The sequence below is a fragment of the Equus przewalskii genome, chromosome 8, assembly GCF_037783145.1.
Source record: "Equus przewalskii isolate Varuska chromosome 8, EquPr2, whole genome shotgun sequence".
Classification (NCBI taxonomy): domain Eukaryota; kingdom Metazoa; phylum Chordata; class Mammalia; order Perissodactyla; family Equidae; genus Equus; species Equus przewalskii.
Window position 1 is genome coordinate 12765013 of NC_091838.1, and position 19520 is coordinate 12784532.

The window sequence follows — 19520 nt, forward strand, 5'->3', positions numbered from 1 at the left end:
TGTGTGTTAGAGGGCAGTTGGCAGGATGGAGAGAACAAGGATACCAGGAACTTGAGCTGAGGGGGCAGACAAGTCAGTTAGCCCCACACAGCGGCAGGGGTACAGAGAAGCACCAGACGATTTCCTAAGATACCAGTAGGCCTCACTGCCATTGGCAGGTGTAGTGGAAGAAAAAATTATTTTTCCTCTACCCTTCTAAGTTCTCAACTGGCACCTCTGTAACAAAAGACAGATTAACAAGAGAAAAGCATACGAATTTACTTAATATAAGTTTTACATGACATGGTAGCCTTCAGGAGCAGTGAACAATGAACAATGAAGACCTGAAGACACAAGTAAACCTGCGTGCTTTTATGCCAGGTTTGATGAAGAATGGAAAATCATGGAAAGATATGATAGACAAAGATTATGAGGTGAGTGTGGTAAACTAGCAGACACTTAGCAAGGCCTGTTCATGAAGATTCCTCTCTGTGCCCCTTCATCTTTCGAGATGAGGATGCTCTCTTCCTCTGGGTATAGAGAGAGAACCTCTCACATGAGGGTTTTATGACCTGTTCTGGAGGAAGTTCAGAAAGTCTGTCCCACACCTGTCATTTCTCAAATTTCTTCACCTTAAAATATTCAATACGCCAAGGTGCCATATTTTGGGATAGTATGTTCTGGACCCTGTCACAGGCATAAATGTTGAATGAGTAAATGAACAAATGGCTTGAGCCTGCGGGTGATGCTGGGGTGGGGCTGGGAGAGGAAGGAACAATCGCTGCTCTGGGTGATGCCCACTCTTGACTCTGCCAGCTGGCCTGTCCTTGTCTGGCTGCCTTCTGCTAGTCCCTTCCTAAGGCACGTCTCACCTCCTCACTGGCATCATGGCCCACTTCCAACTGCAGCATATCCCAGAAACAGCATGATCAAATGTTACAATGGCATGTTACTGCCTGGGCGTTCCCTCCAGCTTCCAACTTAGCCCTCACATCTCCGCTGCTGAACTGCTAACTACCTTAACTTGTCCCAAATTCCCCCTTGACCTGGGGAGGAGAGTGGACTAGAAAAGTGTGTCAAGCCCTGTTCCTCTTGAACTTGGTTTTGTAATCTCCACAATTCAGGTGTGTTACTGTCTCCAACGGGCAAAGAGGGTGTTAGGTGAGTGAAGTCAGCTGCCATGATTCATGCAGACCCAGGCGTTCATGGAAGGAAATTTTCAATGTCACTTTTATTTTTAATACAGGACAATACAGTGGAAAGACAAGGGATATATTTCAGAGAATGTGTGGGGTTTTAAATGTGATGCTAAAATTCTTTGACATGCCTCCCGTGGAGAGCTGGGGTCAGGTCCCCTGCTCTTTGAATCTGGGCCCTATGACTACTTGACCAACAGAATATGGCAGAGTTCACAGTGTGTCTGTGCCAGTTTCTGGGCCCAGGCCTTAAAAAACTGGTGTCTTTGACTTCCTGTTTCTTGGAACCCAGCCACCATGCTGTGAGGAAGTCAAGCAGCTACAGAGAGAGGCCACAGGTAGGTGTTCTGGCCGAGAGCCCCAGCTGAGGTCCCAGGTGACAGCCAGCATTAACCGCGGATGTGAGTGAGTACATCCTTATGTGATTCGAGCTCCCAGCCCATGAGCTGCCCTTGCTGATGCTGTGTGGAGCACGGACAAGCTGTTGGTCTTGCCCAAACTGCCTGAACTAAAGAAACCATTAAATTCTGGGGTGGTTTATGACACTGCAATATATTACTAATTCAGAATGCCATGGACAATTACCAAAGACAGGAAAGAATGAGAAGGTATAAATAGGTGGAATGTTCAGTTTTTTCCTTCCTTTATAAATGGGAAGGGAGAAAGAATGTTTTGTGAATAATGAAGTTTTTTGAAAAGGGAGGAACAATAAGGAAAGATGGAGAGGTGATTGCTAAGATGATGCCTCCCAAAATAGTCACAATTAAAAAACGATTGAGGGGTTGGCCCCGTGGCCGAGTGGTTAAGTTTGCGCACTCCCCTGCAGGCGGCCCAGTGTTTCATTGGTTCAAATCCTGGGTGTGGACATGGCACTGCTCATCAAACCATGCTGAGGCAGCGTCCCACATGCCACAACTAGAAGGACCCACAACGAAGAACATACAACTATGTACTGGGGGGCTTTGGGGAGAAAAAGGAAAAAATAAAAAAAATTCTTAAAAAAAAATGCATTTGAAGTCATTGAACTTACTTAAGAAGCAACACCTGCCATTTTCTCCCCCACCTCGTGTTCAGAGACGTTACAAATTTCTTTCCCTTGCAAGGAAATTTAGGTAATTATAAACAATTTGTTAGATACGTTTGATTCAAAGAAAAGTATAAGAAATTTAGGGTACACTTGGTGGAATAAAGCCAAATTATAGATTCTCTCTCTGGTTTTCCCACACTACTAACCAATTCTCTGTTTCTCCCGACACCAACTAAATAGGAAAAAACACAGTTTTTCTTTATTACTCACACCAACCCTTCTGACACCAAATGTATGGATTTTCCACACCAAGCAATTCTGAAACTAACAGCCTGGGATTAACGCAGACCCCACAGGTTAAGAGCTCAGTCCCACAAGACACAGTGCCCCCCTCTGCCCACTTTAGATGTCAGTTTTAAGTACAGGTTGTCACCTGTGCTTCTGACTGACTGGGTATATAAATCTAGGGTTCCCACAACCCTTTCCCCAGGTTCAATAATTTGCTAGAGCAGCTCAGAAAACTCAGGAAAACAGTTTACTTAGTAGATTACATGGTTATTATAAAAGGATCCAACTCAGGTACAGGCAAATTGAAGAGATGCTCAGGGCAAGCTGTGGGGGCAGGGGCGTGGGACTTCCACGCCCTCTCCAGGCATTCCACCCTCCCAGCACCTCGAGGTGTCCAGCAACCTGGAAGCTCCTGCCTTTCTGAGGGTTTTTTATGGAGCTTTCACTATGTAGGCGTGGTTAATTAAACCATTGGTCATTGATGCTCTCCAGCCCCTCTCCCCATCCCTGGAGGTCAAGGGGTCAGGCTAAAAGGTCCAACCCTCTAATCATGCGGTTGGTTCCCCTGGCAACCAGAGCTACCATTCCTAGGTGCTTTCCAAAAGTCACCTTATTAACATAAACTCAGGTGTGGTTGAAAGGGGCTTGTTATGAATAACAAAAGACACTCTTTTCAACTTTAATAGTCGGCAACTATTTCAGGAGCTGGGAACAAAAACCAAATATAATAACATACGATGGTCCTATCACTCTTGTCACTTAGGAAGTTACAAGGGTTTCAGGAGCTCTCTAACAGGAACCCTGAACAAATATCAAAATAAATATTTCTTATATCACAACACCACACTCTCCCATTCCTAAAAACTAATGTAATAATGAAACAAACCATAATTTTATTTTCCCCAGAAGCTCTACTGCGCAAAGCTAAGCTAATAGAAGATCTAGAGAGAGCTTCCCAGATTAGGCATGAGCAAAATGAAAATAAATTATGTTCAAGTTATGTGAACTGTTGACAAAAATAACCCATAACCAATCTATAAATGAAAATTTGGGTGAGTTTATTCTGAGCTGAAATCTGAGGACCATGGCCCGGGGCCTTTCTTCCCAAAGGAACAAAGGGCACCAAAGAAGTGAGGTGTACAGAGTGCTTATATACCCCCAAGCAGGACGTTTCACATATGATTGAAATGTCCCTCCCACAATAGTCACAAGATTGCCCTGTCAGCACAGCGCTTGATGGACACAGCAGGTAGTGGGTTGAGTTCCAAGTAATCAATTTATTAGTGAACACACAAATACATTGGGAATTTCCAGAATGGCATTCTAATAGAGGTAAAGGATTTGGAAGTGTTTATTTTACACATTTATCTATTCATTTATTCCTCCGTAAGTTCCATGAGGACAAAGACTTTGCAGATTTTTTTCATTGCTATATAGCCCTGGGCCACAAATAGTACTTCAAATATACAATCATGTGTCACTTAAGGATAGGCTACCTTCTGAAAAATGCGTCATTAGGTGATTTTGTCGTCATGTGAACTGCATAGAGTGTACTGAAGAGGAACAAAATTTGCCAGCACAAAATGTGTCTTTTTAACATGAGGATTGTTTTAGGCTGCTTATTTTTAAGAAACAAAGGGCTCAGAAGGTTTTTCTTGTTACCTTCCCCTTAACCACCTAAAAGAATTCAGATTAAAAAACCTGTCTCATGAAGTGAGCTATCACCTTAGCATCACATGAACTAGGTGGTAGAATGGGAGGATCCTAGAAAAGAGTGTTCGTTTGGGTCCCCTCTGTGTTCTTCTGTTTCTGTGTGGCCAAACACTTGTTTTCCAAACATTTGCTCCTTTTCACCTACCTGTGAATTGCCTTCCTTTCTTTTGAAGTCCCTGGCTCTCCCCCCCGCCAACATCTTCTTTTGTCTTTAGCTGTAGATGGTATTTAAGGTGAGTGCTTCCATCATTTTGGCGAATTACTTGGTTTTCCTGGGTTTCTCCCATGTATACATATTATTAAGTTCTTTGTTTTTCTCCTGTTAATCTGTCTCATGTCAATTTAATTCTTAGACCAGCCAGAAGAATCTAGAAGGGAAAATGTCTTCCTCCCCTACAGTACTTACACAAACCTACGTGGCATAGCTTACACACCTAGGCTATATGGTACTAATTTTATGGGACCATCATCGTGTATGCAGTCCGTCGTTGATGAAACTGTTGTTATGCGATGCATGACTGCAGTAGGTACTCAATAAATGTTTGTCAAATTCGATAATCCATTCATTCAACCAGCATTTATTGAATACTATGCTACTTGCTGGAGAAGCAAAGATGAGGGAGTTGTTCTTGTCTTCAGTGGGCTGAAGGTATACTGGAAGAAACAAATACTGGGTAGTGATACAAATATGTTCAGATACCGGCATATAAAGGAGAGTAACACATGGTGGGGGCTGGGGGCTAGACGAATTTTACAGGAAAATAGATGTCAAGAAAATGATGTTACAAGAAAAGAGAGGACCTAGCTGGAAGAGAAATCATAGTTTGTGATTCTGGAATCTGTCCCAGTCAAATTGCTCAAACCTGACCATAATAAATTTGAAAGCACTGTCTTTTTCTGCTTATTGAATATTTGACTTCAATGGTACTTGGTAAAGATGCATTGATAAATCAGTTACTTTGTTTTAATCAGCTGCCAACAGGATCACTCCTCTTTAAATATCCATTATTTTCAACTCCTATACAAATATTTTATCTTAAACTAAAATCCTAAGAAGATCATAAATTTATGCATGGAATTCCCTGTCACTCAGGTGATTTCATGTACTGATAATACCTTGAACGATTGATATTTATTGCTACCTTGAACAATTGAAAGTGCTGATTCAAGCTGAAAAACAATTTTGTCTCTGATAATAGTAGCTTTTAAAAATTCATTCTATTTGGGGTTTAAATGTAATATGCCCACAGCCTCCTAAGTAGCAAGTGGATAACCAAAGACTTACCATCAGTTATAAGAAAAAGTTACAGTGGAGAAAAAAGATTTTAATTAACTTTAATGATCTGAATCAAAGGGAATAAAATTTCTGACCACTTCAGAGCCATTTTCAGAAGAATGAACATATTCATTTATTCCAAAGGCACCCATTTGCTGTTGGGTGCTGGGACTACAAAGATGAATGAGGTACACAGCCTGCCGGTAAACAAGGCACTGTTTGGAGGGTGGAGGCAGGCTCAAAACCAATCTAACATACCTACCATGTCAGAGAAGAGACAGTCAGGAGAACAGCGCTGGCCTGCTCAGGGGAGTCAGAGAACGCCTCTCAAGGAGGTAGTTTTGGAAGGACTTGAAGGATGGTTTGTTTATTGTGTTGACGGGAGGATGGACGCAGCAAGAGGGAATATCTTATGGAAAGGCAGACAGGCAGGAAGCTTGTCCCTTGGTACTGCTGGCATAAAGGGTGTGTATTCATTCAAAACATTCAATAGGTATGTATTTGAATGTTGACTACACGCTAGGCTCGAGCAGCTAGAAGTCATTAATCAAGGACCAGTGCAGATTTAGGGAGGGTGCAGCATGTTAAGTTTGAGGGAATTGGCGGAAGTGAAGAGGGGAAGGAGCATAGGAAACAGTCCCGGGAGGAAAATGTAGCAGTCACTAGTATCTCACGTCATGAGACCTGCCGCACGCCGTGCTCCCTGTAAAGGGCTTTGGACACATGATTACATTTAAATACATATTATCATATATAATCTCCTCTTCAACAAAAGGATAAACTGACTCATCGGGGAAGTAACACGCCCACGGTCTCCTAGTTAGCAAGTGGATAACCAGGCCTGGTCATCTAATTCTGCTGCCCTTGCCCTTAACCAGTACACTATGCTGTCTCCCCAGTTGTAAATAGCAGAACTATCGGCTTTAGGTGATGATCAAAATCACAGGCCTGGTCGGTGCTGGGAAGAAACCCTGGGAATAATAATGTAAATGGCTAAGTTTGTAAAACACAGTAATAATTCTATTTCTAGACTTTGTTGTCAGATTATTTTTGGTGTCATTTACTAAACGAGGTGTTGAATTTCACTGGGCTTAACTGGGTTGAAGCTATCTGGACATCAGTAACCCACATCAAAACCAGGACGAGTCAAGAAGTAATTCGAGTTCTCTGGCACTCTTGCCTCAACAATCTAGGATCTAGGGCACTGTTCTAAGATGGTCCTCCTGTTTGGTTCCCAGGATTTCTTTTTCCTGTGACTGAATACGATTTTTCTGGTCCAAGCGGCTGTCTGGCTAGGCGGCCGATCTGGAGAGCAGGTGATTACTGATCACTAGTGTTTTCTGGGCGAGACAGTGGCACTAACCCCCTCCCCTTCGCCCCCGCCCCTCCTCCCTCCAGTCTGGAAAGGTGCAGGATCCGCTAAACCGTGCATCGCACAGCGGCGGCCGGAGCAGACGCGGGATGGTCGCGCGTCCCCAGCAGAGCAGAGGGGGGCAGCCCGAGAGCCTGGAGAAGGTACGGGTAGGGCATCGGGGCGCGGGCCGCCGTCTGGAAAGAAGGGAGAGTCAGCTGGGCGGGGGAGCCAGTCGCCAAGGGCAGGTGTGGAAGGGGCTGCCCAGGCCCGCCCTTTGCAGCCGAGGGGGCGGGGAGCCGGGCCCGGGGCCCGGAGACTGCGGACGGGGCGCGCTCCCCGCGCACTCACTCGCCCTCCTTCCCGGGGCCCCCGGGCCGGCCGTCGCCCCGGGGCCCAGCCGGCCGGCGCCAGCGCCGCAGCGCCCGCGGCCGCCACTGCTGCGGTGGGCCGGCCGGCCGCCAGGGGGCGGGAGCGGCGCCGCGAACAATGGCCGCGCTCGGCCGCGGGCCGGCGGGCGGAGGAGCCGAGGGACGCCGGCCGTGCGCGCGGCGCGGCGCGGGGCCGCGGGGCCCGGGGGCGCGCGCGCCGGCGGGGCGGGCGCGGGAGCGGCGGCGCCGGCGGGGCCGCGCGGCGCGGGCCCGGGAGGGCGCGGCGGGAGCGCCGGGAGGCGGGCGGAGGCGGGGGCGGGGAGCCGAGGGGTGGCAGCCGGCGGCGGCGGCGGCCGAGCGGGGTCAGTTCTCTGTAGTGTTTGCCAATGTGGGAGCCGTCTGCAGAGGGTCGCGGGCGAGAAGGTAAATCGCCTGGGCTGGGGTGCCCGGGAGGCCCCGACTTCCGCCCCGCCGGCGGGGGAGGCAGAGGGCGCTGGGGAGTCCGCGGGGCCGCGGCGCAGCCCGAGCGGAGCGGCTGGCTCGCGGCCTCCCCTCCCCCGCGCCTCCCCTCCCTCCGCGGTCCCGCTCCCGCCGGGAGGGGGGAAGGGGCGGCCAGGGGAGCCGCGGAGGGGGCGAAGGAACGGGGGGGCGTGTGTGGAGGGGGTGGGACGACACAGGTGGCCGGAGGGGAGGAGCCGGGAGGCCGGCGCAAATGGAGTGCCGGGGTGGGGGGGGCCGGGCAGCAACCCGATGGGGGGTTCTGGGGGGGCGTGGGGGCCCGGGTGGGACCCGCCGGAAGAGGGGTGGGCGTTTGGGGGGGTCCCCAGGGGTGGGTCCCTGGGAGGGAGGGCAGACGGAGGGGGGCCTCGGAGGGTCTGCAGGCCCTGGGCCTGGGGGCGCCGCGGGTGGCGGCGCGGCTATTTCTGTATAATGGGCAAGTGGTAAAGACGTAACGCAGCGCAATGGGGAAGGTGGGTGGGGCCGAGGGAACAAAATATATCCTATGACAGGCCAGTTCTGCTGTGGCTCCTCCGAACTACTAGCGTGATGGCTCGGCTTAAAGGGGTAGGTGGCAGTTAGTGACCTTGCCGAGGTGAAGGGAGTTGGGCGCAGAGACAAAGATCAGTTACAGAATGCACTGTGTGAGCGCAGAGCCTCCCGGGGAGGGCCGGGGACTCTGGGCCGGGGGGGTGTCTGCAGAGGCCATTGAGGAGACGCTAAGCTGGGAGTCTTAGGGAGGGGGATGAAGGCCTCGGGGTTCTGGAAGTCCCTAGAAATATGTTCAGAATTTTGCATTTGTGGATAATTTTCTTTGGAAAGGGTCCATACTTGGGTGACCGTCCCCCTCCCTCTTGGGTATAGAAGGACCAGTCACTTAGGGGAATGTATTAAAGGATTTTAAAGTGGATGGTTCCTGCAGAAAAGATAGAGATAGATGATCCTTTCCAGGTGTTTCACTGTTAGCTGAAAACCTTTATTTTTAATGTTTGATTTCACAATTTTGGCGAACTTTTCTGAGCATTACTTCTCTTCTGATGCATCCCTATGTTTTAAGGAAGCGTGGTGAACACTTGAAATCGAAATTGTGATGGGCAGGCCGGATAATAGTAATCTTGTAGGAGAAGAGATTGCAACATTTCTCCAGGAGGAGATTTCTTGTTTGTCTTTGCTTTCTTCAGATAACTCAAATATACTGTTGTGAATTGAGCTGCAGTGGAAAAAAAATCTTATTTGATAAAAACCATCAAAACCAAGACATTCTGCATCTCGATTGTTTTGTCGGATGGCAAGTTTTCATTTTTCAGTTTGTCTATATTTTACTGCAAACCAGAGCTATCACATATCACTTGAATTTCAGGTTTCCTGCATTTTGCAGCAGGCCTGTATTAAATTTGAGAAACTCTTACGCCAAACTCTGTGGTGTGTGCTCCCTTTTTTTCCTGCTGTGGTTTCTGTTCAAGCCACCATTGCCAGATTTCATTACATGGCAGTGAAGTTTTAAATTTATTCGTAGGTGATCATTAGTTGGTAGGATATGGTGCATATTTCCTCGCAAATCACTAAATTTTTCCCTAACCCGTGTTTGGTATTTGTAAAGATGTTGCTCTATGATCCAAATATGTGTTGTTAACTTCAGATAGAATGGCATGTAATTTTTAACTTTTTATTTGGGAATTATTTCAAGCTCACAGAAAAGTAGCAAGAATGAGAATAATACAAATGACCCTCATGCAGTCTTTACCCAGATTCACCTGTTAGCATTTTACCATTTATCACTTGGTCTTCTCTCTATCACACACACATAATATTTTCTTTATGGACCATTTGGGGGATAGTTACGTACATCATGGATCTTTACTCCGAAGTACTTCAGCCTGGAAAACCATATAAATTTTACATTTTAGTTTACTTGGCTTGCCTGGAATGAAGTTCTAGGAAAGAACAGCTTGGTCTGTTTTTTTAACAAAAAATAAGTATCCAGAATATCTAAGATGGTCATCAAACCTTTTAGTATTTAAACAATACAGAAAATGAGGCTGAGTGGTTTTCCTGGTGTAAGATCAGGTTCTGGAAGATATAATTGGCCAATACATTGGGCTTTTTTCTTTGTAGCTAACCTTGTCTTTACTCCTGTTACTGTGTCTGCCTTTCTTTGGTACACTTTGAGTGCTGGGTGTCTGATCATTTATGTGTATAGATCATCATAAAGAGAGGGAAAAATCTAGATATTGCAAAATTGAATTGTAAGTAGACAATAATTGGAGACATGCACAGTGTGATCAAATCATATATAGATATGTTTGTGCCTCTTCTAGATAGATTTTCAGGAAAATATTAGATAAGTGTCTAGAATCCATAATAATTATAATTTATGTTTATATATGTGTAATTGTATGATTTTTGGCCAGATCCCCAAAGTTCTATATAGGAGCCTTACCATTATGTTGTCCTAGAGGTGAAGCCTTTTGTGACAGGTAAAATTTTAAGAAGTCAAGTCTTTATTTATAATTCAACCTATAATGGAAGAGAAGAGGACTTTAAATCAGAGCATACTGGGTTTTAATCCTGGCAGTGGACTATGGGGAAGTAACCCAACTTCTAGAAAAATGAGGATAACGCCTACATCCCAAGGTGATGAGGATTAAATGAGTTAATGTAAATGGCTAAATATGGCACCTGGCATATAAAATTGATGTCTGATAAATGTTACTTTCCTTTTTCCTTTGGCTGGTTGTATGTGGAGTTTTTCACTGGAATAGTTCATGGAGTGAGATTTCTATGTACTTAGAATCTTTCCTAGGCTCTTAGGAGATATTAAAATTTACACTGAATTGTTTTGTTTTTCTTAATAAAAGCAGTTTTTTTGAGTACCTACTTTCAAAAAGAAATGAAAATGAAAAACTTTTTTTTTAACGCTTTTTAAGGGCACCATGAATTTTTTAGAGTAAGAAGTTTTTAGTTAATATTTAGTTTTGCAGTAGTTTGGAGTCTAGGAATGGGCATAGTAAATTGCTTTTCATATCGTCAAACGGAACATTTAAGTGAAGATTAGCCTGTCGGTTCCTGGATAGCTGCTGATCTAAAAATTTAGAGATCTGTTAATTTGATAATGCCATTTTATAAAGCAGTATTTAGTTGTTGAGGATTTTATAGATTTGATTTTGTACAGCTGTCAGTTTAGCAGAGGGCAAAGTGTAATCCGCGGGTTGTAGCGCACTTCATCGCAGAGACGTGTTGCACCTTTCCTTCTTCGCGAGCCGCAGGTGTTCTCCAGGGAGAGGTGCCGTCTCTCCATAAACCGCCCCACCTGTTTTCATTTAGTAGCTTGGAATCTGGAACTGCATGTCCTAATGTGCCTGAGTGGGTATCACTGTAGGGCATTTTGGGGACATGTGAATAGGTTTCTTTAAAAGTACTTAGCTGTAATTAGAATGAACTCTAGCTGGAAACTTTTTTGTTTTCTTCATAAAACTACCTTTGGTGTATCAAAAAGTGTACCCCTATATCTTACTGTGCCTGCTTCTCAGAGTCAGCCACCAGAGTTACCAAACTCTAATGCTGAAGAAACACATACAGGTCTGTAGATAAGCATCTGTAACTTTTAACGGCTTACATTAAATAAAAACAAAATGGGGTTTCTCAGATTTGGTGAGTGCTTGCTAAATAATGTTAAATTCTCGAAGTAAGGGGCACAAAATCACTGAGATGCTTTCAGTGGCTTATTCGCATTTTAACTTCCGAGTGGATTGTTTTCAATTAAAAAAATGAAAATTGATTTGGACCGTATTTTTGTTTATAGCTAGTGTATTTTAATAACATTTGACTAATGCTGTACTTTTTAATGTCATCTTTTGAATAAAATGTAAATATTTAAGATTTGTAATTTACCACTTTTAAATTCTAATGTTACTCATTTGCTTATGTTGAACAGGGTATTAATTTTTTTGGCTTACCTAAGTATGTTAATGCCTAAAGCATCATAAATTATAAAACTTTAGAGTTGAATGGAACTGTCTTATTTATTGTTGCATAACAAATTTCCCCAGAGATTAAAGGCTTACAACACTAAACATTATGTCAGTTTCTGTGGGTTAGAAGTCTCGGTGCCGCTTATGTGGGTGCCTGTGGCTCAAGGTCTCTTATGCGTTTGCAGGTAAGCTGTCATTGGGGCTGTAGTTTCATCTGAAAGCTTGACTGGGGGCAGATCTGCTTCCAAGCTCATTCGTGTGGCTCTTGGCAGGATTCACTCCCTTGGGAGGTATTGGACTGAAGGCCTCAATTTCTTTTGGGCCCTAAGGAAAGTTAAGAGACCTCCCTCAGTCTTCTGCCATGTGGGCCTGTCCAAAGGGCAGTTCACAGTATGGCAGCTGGCTTCCCTCACAGCAGACAGGTGAGAGAGCAAGAGCAGGTGACACCCAAAATGGAAAGTGTAGTCATTTTATATCCCAATCTTGCCTGGAAGTGGCATCTCATCATTTCTGCTGTATTCTGTTTGTTAGAGGCTGCCTACCATGAGGACTTTAGTTTACTTTTTAAAGATTAAAGAAAGAAAAAGAACTCAAAGATGCACAGAGTAATTTACCAAGGCTCAAAAGGTAATCTCTTGAAGGGCTTGTGCTGAAAGTCAAATTCACTGATGCTCAGGCCTTGTGCTATTTCTACAACATACGATTCTCTTGGAGAATATAAAAAGTGATTGCAAAACAGATTGCTGAGGTCACTATTGTAAGAAATATATTAAAAACTTTCAAAGTCATTTTGAATTGACCCTAGTTTGTCATTTGAAAAAATGGTAGCCCAGTATATATACACACACACAAATATGTAGTGTACATATATGTGTGTGTGTGTATATGTATATGTGTGTGTGTATGTTTGTGTCTATCTGTGTCTATATCTATATAGTGTATGTCTGTGTATAAATGTGTCTCAACAACCTTTGCCTCTGAGGGAGAGTTCAATATTAAAATTTTACAGCTTAAAAATTTCTACAAAAGTGATTGAATTTAGCTCTTTTGCTGTGTATCAGGAACGTGTTGTTGCTTTTTAGATAATTTTTTTGGAAGGGTCTGTACATAATTTATTTTTTATGTAAATTTTTCCCTTTACAAGATCCCCTGATTTATTTATTTGCTTATAAGTTTGGGTTTTCCTGCACGTCTTTGGTATCTGCTTTTAAAATTAAATATAGATGAGATTTGCCACATGAAAAGAAATCCAGCCATGGCTAGGAGGACAAACCCAGAAGGAAACAGATCCAAACGTAATAATGGGATATGTCGGGATGGTGATTTTCTTCTTGAAAATTTCATGTGAAATTTTAATGTGCATGCTATTTTTATAATAATAAACAAAACCACAAACAACAACAAGAAAATCCAGCTACATAATCTTACTGTGTACTCTTTTTCCATACTACCTGAGAGAACGTGTGTGTGTTGCATCTTCTTTAGGCTTAATTGATCTTACAGAGGATGGGAGCAAAGCTGTTTAAATCCTTTCTGGAGCAAGGGGAGTATGTGTTAAATATTAATCTGAAACTTTTAGATTGTTTTTAGCAGCTTCACTTTTGCTGTAATTGTCTTAGAACTCCAGAACCAAAAGAGACTTGGTTCAACCCAGATCTGCACTGTCCAGTATGGTATCCACTAGCCACATGTGGTTATTTAAATGGAAATTAACATTAAAGAAAATTGAAAATTTATTTTCTTGGTTGCATGAGCCGCATTTCAAGTCCCCAGTAGCCACATGTGGCTAGTGGCTACTGGATTGGACAGCACAGATCTAGAGCATGTTTATCATCATAGAAAGTTCTATGCTGATCTAGCTCTACTCCATTTTATATTTGGTTTTGATCAAGGACATGTGTTTAAAGTGCTAATCATTGAGATCACCAACTGAGTTGAACTTTATTTCTTCATTTTCATTTTCCAGTTTTTGGAGCCGTGAGGGATACAGCAGTTTGGTCAATATTGTTTTAACATGCTTCAAATAAATCAGGTGAGTTTGTGTTAAGGCATGTCATACTTACATGGTGCTTGGGCCGTACATTGTGGAACATTTTAACTCAGCTTTTCTATAACCATAACCTGCCCACTGCTTATAGAGCAATTCCGTACTCTGTATTCATCTTAGGAGACTGTGCAGGGCAGGCTGTTGAAGGATTATGGTGATAGGCCTGACAGTTGATAACGTATGAGCGTGCAGAGCAGGTTTGTTCTTATTGATGTCACATCCCTCCAGGACTTGTCCGTGTGTTCAGAATGCTTACAGTTAGGATCTAGCTTCAGGAGCTGGCGGTTCTGCAGACTGAAGGCATTTCTAGTGGCAAATCTTGTGAAGCAGTTTTATCAGCGTGTTAAGAAAGGTTCCTTTTCTAGGGCCCTGGAAAAGTCTACGAGGAAGTGCTCTGCTAAATAAACTATAGCATATAATGCCTTACCCTCACTGGAAAATATTTTTCTCAGGTCTTGGTGTTTCTCCAAGAACTTTATGCATTTAATCTGATCCTTTCTGAACAAATAGGGCATTGTGTCGTAACTATAATATTAGAAAACACTTCACTTCAAATTTGCAAATTAATAGGGAAGTAGGTAATTTGATTGCAAGAAGTAAGTAATTTTCTTGTGAGTTGAGGAAGTAATACATGCCCCCCGCCCCTGCCCTGTCCAGCTCATTCACCGTGCCTTAGAGATCTGCAGTCCCTGTGCATCACATGCCATCCCTAAGCCAGTGACTTCCAGGGTTATCTCTGGTCTAGACCTCTTTTCTGAGCTCCAGACTCACGTAGCAGTTAGCAACTTGATCTCTTAAGTTGGATGTCTTCGTACATCTCAGACTTAACGTGTGCCCAGGCAACAGTCTAAATGCTTCAGTTACACTAGACTGTTCAGTTCCTAGATTGGGCACGGCCGTTCCCGCTGCAGGGGCTTTGCACAGAACGCTCTGCCTGGACCTCTCTTCTCCTCCCTGTGCTTGGCTCCCAGGCCTAGTATGTGCTCCATAGCACCCTGTCCTTTTATTTAATGACATCCTGACATGCGCAGTTATGTTCAAATATGTAATTATTAATGTCTGTCTTCCTTGTTAGATGGCATGCTCCATGAAGGCAGGTCCTACGTCTCCAGATCCTAGACTAGTTCTTGTTGTATATGGTTTTCATGTTTTTGCTGAGTGAGTGGATGAACGGTGCTAGGGTTGTCACCAAAGTGGGGAGATCTCCATTCTTTTCAACAATAGTCATATAACTGTGTCATCAGTTTTGGTATTAGGTGATACTTTCTTTACACAATTGCCATGAACATAAAATCTCTCCCTTATGCAAAGTTGTTCTTTGATTTTCTCCTTGTACTAGAAAATTTTCTTGTGCAAGAAGTATTGCTTCATCAAAGACGTTACTAATATAGGCTTAAAGGACTCTGAAAGCTGTACTGTGCTTAGTGCTTCCTGTACCTTCACACTTGCTCTCAAGTGCCATTGGATGCACTGATGGAGCTTCATGAGACGTGACTTGCAAACTGTCGTAGGTGTGAAGTTGCTGCTGAATGACTGTGTGAATACCTGCCATTGATTTTGGGGACAGTTAGAATAATTTGTTTCATATCCTACCACAGACAGATGGAAATGATCGTTGGTTTTATGCCAGTCAACATCATTGAAAATTATAGTTTATTGCTTAGTCCTACTGAGAATTTGCTTACCTTCTGTACTCCTGTGCATGTTGAATCAGACATTCCAGACAGTTTCTAGGCTACATTCATTTGGCCACAAGCGTGGCCCTGGGCTTTGGCTGGAAATTGTACACAGTGCCTGGAGATAGACCTGCTTTGCTTGTACCAGATATGCCTTCCTCGACTCACTGCAGGACCTTCTCTTGTTACTGACTAAGTTTTATCCCCCAGAATGTTCAGACCTGAGGGGGAAAGTTAACCTAATTTGGGATAGCAGAAGTTATAGAGAAGACTTTCTCTTCAGCCAAACCTAGAGTCACTTTGAGTTCTTAAACGTCTGAGTGATTTTCTGATCTGTCATTTTCGTGGTGACAGCTTTCCCATTAGAGTGAGGGGTCTCAAGATGAAGGAGAAAAGGCGTGAGAAGGCGATTGAAGCTGACGCTCAGCTGGGAGGAGTTCAGATTTTACTACATGATTTTTCAACACTGTCTTTAGGATTAGTGCTAAATTTTTATTTTGGGAGGTCTTTTTGTTTGTTGTCTTAAAACACCTGAGTAGTACTAATATTCTTCCATGTGTGTTCCTAGAACTAATTAAAAACTAGGCTGTCAAATACTGTTATTTGATGTTTTATTTGATATTAGTTCTGCCTGATATTATTATTATTAGGCAACATGGAAATGTTCCATGTTCTGTTACAATAATGATACATCTGTCTAACTTGTGCTCATTTTTACTTTTGCTTTCTAAGACTTTGTGTTGCTATCCATGTGCAACTCATTAGGTGGTATAGATATGCAAAAAAACCCAAAAAACGAAAAACTGCACAAATTTCCACTGTTATTTTACAGAGATAACCACTGCTAACCTTTTGGGGTGTGTACTTTTAGTTTTTTTCTCTGCAAGTATGTTTTTCTGTGAATACATGTTATTTTAAAAAACTGGGATTATACAATAAGTTCTATTCTGAAGTGACTTAATAATCCATAGTTTGGAGGTAATAAAATTTATTTAATCGAACGTTTATTATTGCACAGATTTTGTATTATATTTAGTGCCACAGTGAGTTTTTTGTTGTTTACATAAATCTGTGCTCCTTTGTCCATTATTTTCTTGTAATTATTGTAATTATTAGAAATGAGAAATTATTAGAAATTTCTTGTAATTATTAGAAATGGAAATATTGGCCAAAGGAGTATGCAGATTTTAAAGATATTTGATGCATAAATACCAAAAATACAAAATAATATCTATTATAAGTGTATTGGAATGCCAGTTTTCTTACTTCCTTAACAAATTTTCAATATTTGCCCATCTGTCTGACAAAAAGTGATATTTTAATTTGCATTTCCATAATTTGCTTATAGTTGTTTTCTTTTGTGTTTTGTGTTTTGCAAATTGCTTATATGTGTCCAAGTGCTTATCTGGTATCTTTTCCTTTTTACTTGTAAATAAAATTCTTTGGATTATACCCCATTGAGAATTTATGGGCTAGTATTTATAATTGTTACTCTCTATTTTTTTCATTTATCAGTCAACAAATAACTAATGGGAACCTATGTTTCTAGGTACCATGCTAAGTAGGAGTTTGGTATATTTTGGACCTTTCTCCTTGATGATTAATCATAAGCTCCTACGGAAAGGAAACCCATTTTAACATTAAGCTGTTGCAAATATACATTAAGAAGGCACATTTGCTGTGAAATAATGTTTTAAAATGAGTAGCTGAAATAAGGCAAAGTTTTTGGAATGAGTTGGTGAGGCTGACTTGTGAGGGCAGTGTGTCCTGAGGGGCTGGGAAGTCTGTGTGTTAGCTGTAGCCCTCGGAGAGCCCAGCAACAGGGATTAACAGAGATCCAAGTAGTCTGGTGGTTCCTTTTAAAGAGGTTTGGTAGTAGATGTTGGGAACCTGAAAGCTAAGAGGAAGCTGTAAGTCCTGACTCAAGTGGAATGGGAGGACAGGCAGGACAAAACAGAATTTCAGTGCCAGAAGAGTGGGAGAACCCTGTAGGGCAAGAGGGAGCCAGGTGTTATATAGGAAGGATAAAGTTGTACCAAGATTTACTGTAAAGTGTAAAGCCAGGGTATGGTCATCAAGAACCAAAGGCCTAAAGGGATAATGATACTTATTGCACAGGCTTGTTGTGAGGACTAAGTGAGATAACAAAGGCCAAACTGCTTAGTGTTCTTCCTGGTATTATTGCTGCTGCTGTTAATATTACTGTAGGCATACCTCGGAGATACTGTGGGTTCAGTTCCAGACCACCATGATAAGGTGAATATCACAATAAAGTGAGTCATATGACTTTTTTGGTTTCCCATTCCATTTAAAAGTTATTTACTAAGTGTGTGATAGCATTATATCTAAAAGAACAATGTACATACCTTAGTTAAAAAATACTTTATTGCTAAAAAATGCTACCATCATCTGAGCCTTCAGTGAGTTGTAGTCTTTTTGCTGGTGGAGGGCCTTGCCTCGGTGTTGATGGCTGCTGACTGATCAAGGGGCTGGTTGCTGAAGGCTGGGGTGGCTGTGGCAATTTCTAAAGTAAGACGACGGTGAAGTTTGCTGCATAGATTGACTGTTCCTTTCATGAATGATTTCTCTGTAGCATATGATGCTGTTTAATAGCATTTTACCCACAGTAGAACTTCTTTCAGAATTGGAGTCAGTTCTCTCAAATCTTGCTGCTGCTTTATCAACTAAGTTTATGTAATATTCTAAATCCTTTGTTGTCATTTCAACAATCTTCAAAGTATCTTCACTGGGAGTAGATCCCATCTCAATAACCACATTCTTTGCTCATCCCTAGTAGACAACTACTCATCTGTTAAATTTTTATCATGAGATTGTAGCAATTCAGTCACATCTTCAGGCTCCACGTGTAATTCTAGTTCTCCTGCTATTTCCGCCACATCTCCTGTTACCTCCTCCGTTGAAGTCTTGAACCCCTCGAAGTCTTCCCTGAGGGTTGGAATCAACTTCTTCCAAGCTGTTGTTAATGCTGACATTTGGACTTCTTCCCATGAATCATGAATGTTCTTAATGGCATCTAGAGTAGTAAACCCTTTCTAAAGGTTTTCCATTGAGTTTGCCCAGATCCATGAGAAGAATCACTGTCCGTGGCAGCTATAGCCTTACAAAATGTATTTCTTAAATAATAAGACTTGAAAGTTGAAATGACTGTTTGATCCATGGGCTGCAGAGTGGATGTTGTATTAGCAGGCATGAGAACAACATTAATCTTGTACATCTCCATCAGAGCTCTTGGGTGACCAGGTACATTGTCAGTGAGCAGCCGTATTTTTTTTTTTTTTGAGGAAGATTAGCCCTGAGCTAACTGCTGCCAATCCTCCTCTTTTTGCTGAGGAAGACGGGCCCTGAGCTAACATCAGTGCCCATCTTCTTCTACTTTATATGTGGGATGCCTCCCACAGCATGGCATGCCAAGCAGTGCCATGTCCGCACCCGGGATCTGAACTGGCGAACCCCACGTCGCTGAAGTGGAATGTGCACACTTAACCACTGCACCACCGGGCCAGCCCCAGCAGCCATATTTTGAATGGAATCTTTTTATGAGCAGTAGGTCTCAACAGTGGGCTTAAAACATTCAGTAAATTATGTTGTAAACAGATACACTGTCATCCAGGCTTTGTTGTTCTATTTATAGAGCACAGACAAAGTAGATTTAGCATCATTCTTAAGGGCCCTAGGATTTCCAGAATGGTAAATGAGCATTGGCTTCAACTTAAACTCACCAGCTGCATTAGCCCCTAACAGGAGTCAGCCTGTCATTTGAAGCTTTGAAGCCAGGCATTGACTTCTCCTCTCTAGCTATGAATGTCCTAGGTGGCATCTTCTTCCAATAGAAGGCTCTTTCACCTACATTGAAAATCCGTTGTTTCGTGTAGCACCTTCATTAACAATCTCAGCTAGATCTTCTGCATAACCAGCTGCAGCTTCTCCATCAGCACCTACTGCTTCACCTTGCACTTTTATGTTATGGAGACGGCTTCTTAAACCTCATGAACCAACTTCTGTTGGATTCAGACTTTTCTTCTGCAGCTTCCTCACCTCTCTCAGCCTTCATAGAATTGAAGAGAGTGAGGGCCTTGCTCTGGATTAGGCTTTGATTTAAGGGAATG

General features: G+C 42.9%; 1 protein-coding gene across 50 annotated transcripts in view; it reads left to right on the forward strand.

The window, feature by feature from the left end:
* The first annotated feature begins 6601 nt into the window (after window positions 1-6601).
* STAU2 (staufen double-stranded RNA binding protein 2) overlaps window positions 6602-19520 on the forward strand; it is a 298560-nt gene continuing 285641 nt past the window's right edge. For 8 of the 50 annotated variants that reach the window (XR_011543355.1, XM_070631474.1, XM_070631491.1 and 5 more), the window contains exons 1-2: window positions 7503-7624; window positions 13637-13702. Coding sequence is in view for 6 of the 50 variants with exons in the window: in XM_070631502.1 (XP_070487603.1) it covers window positions 13685-13702 (18 nt within the window). In the remaining 44 variants the exon portion in view is untranslated. Of the gene's footprint in view, window positions 6995-7449; window positions 7625-8048; window positions 8267-13636; window positions 13703-19520 lie in introns of those variants that run through there. The other 42 variants (XR_011543356.1, XM_070631497.1, XM_070631488.1 and 39 more) reach the window with 29 other exon arrangements.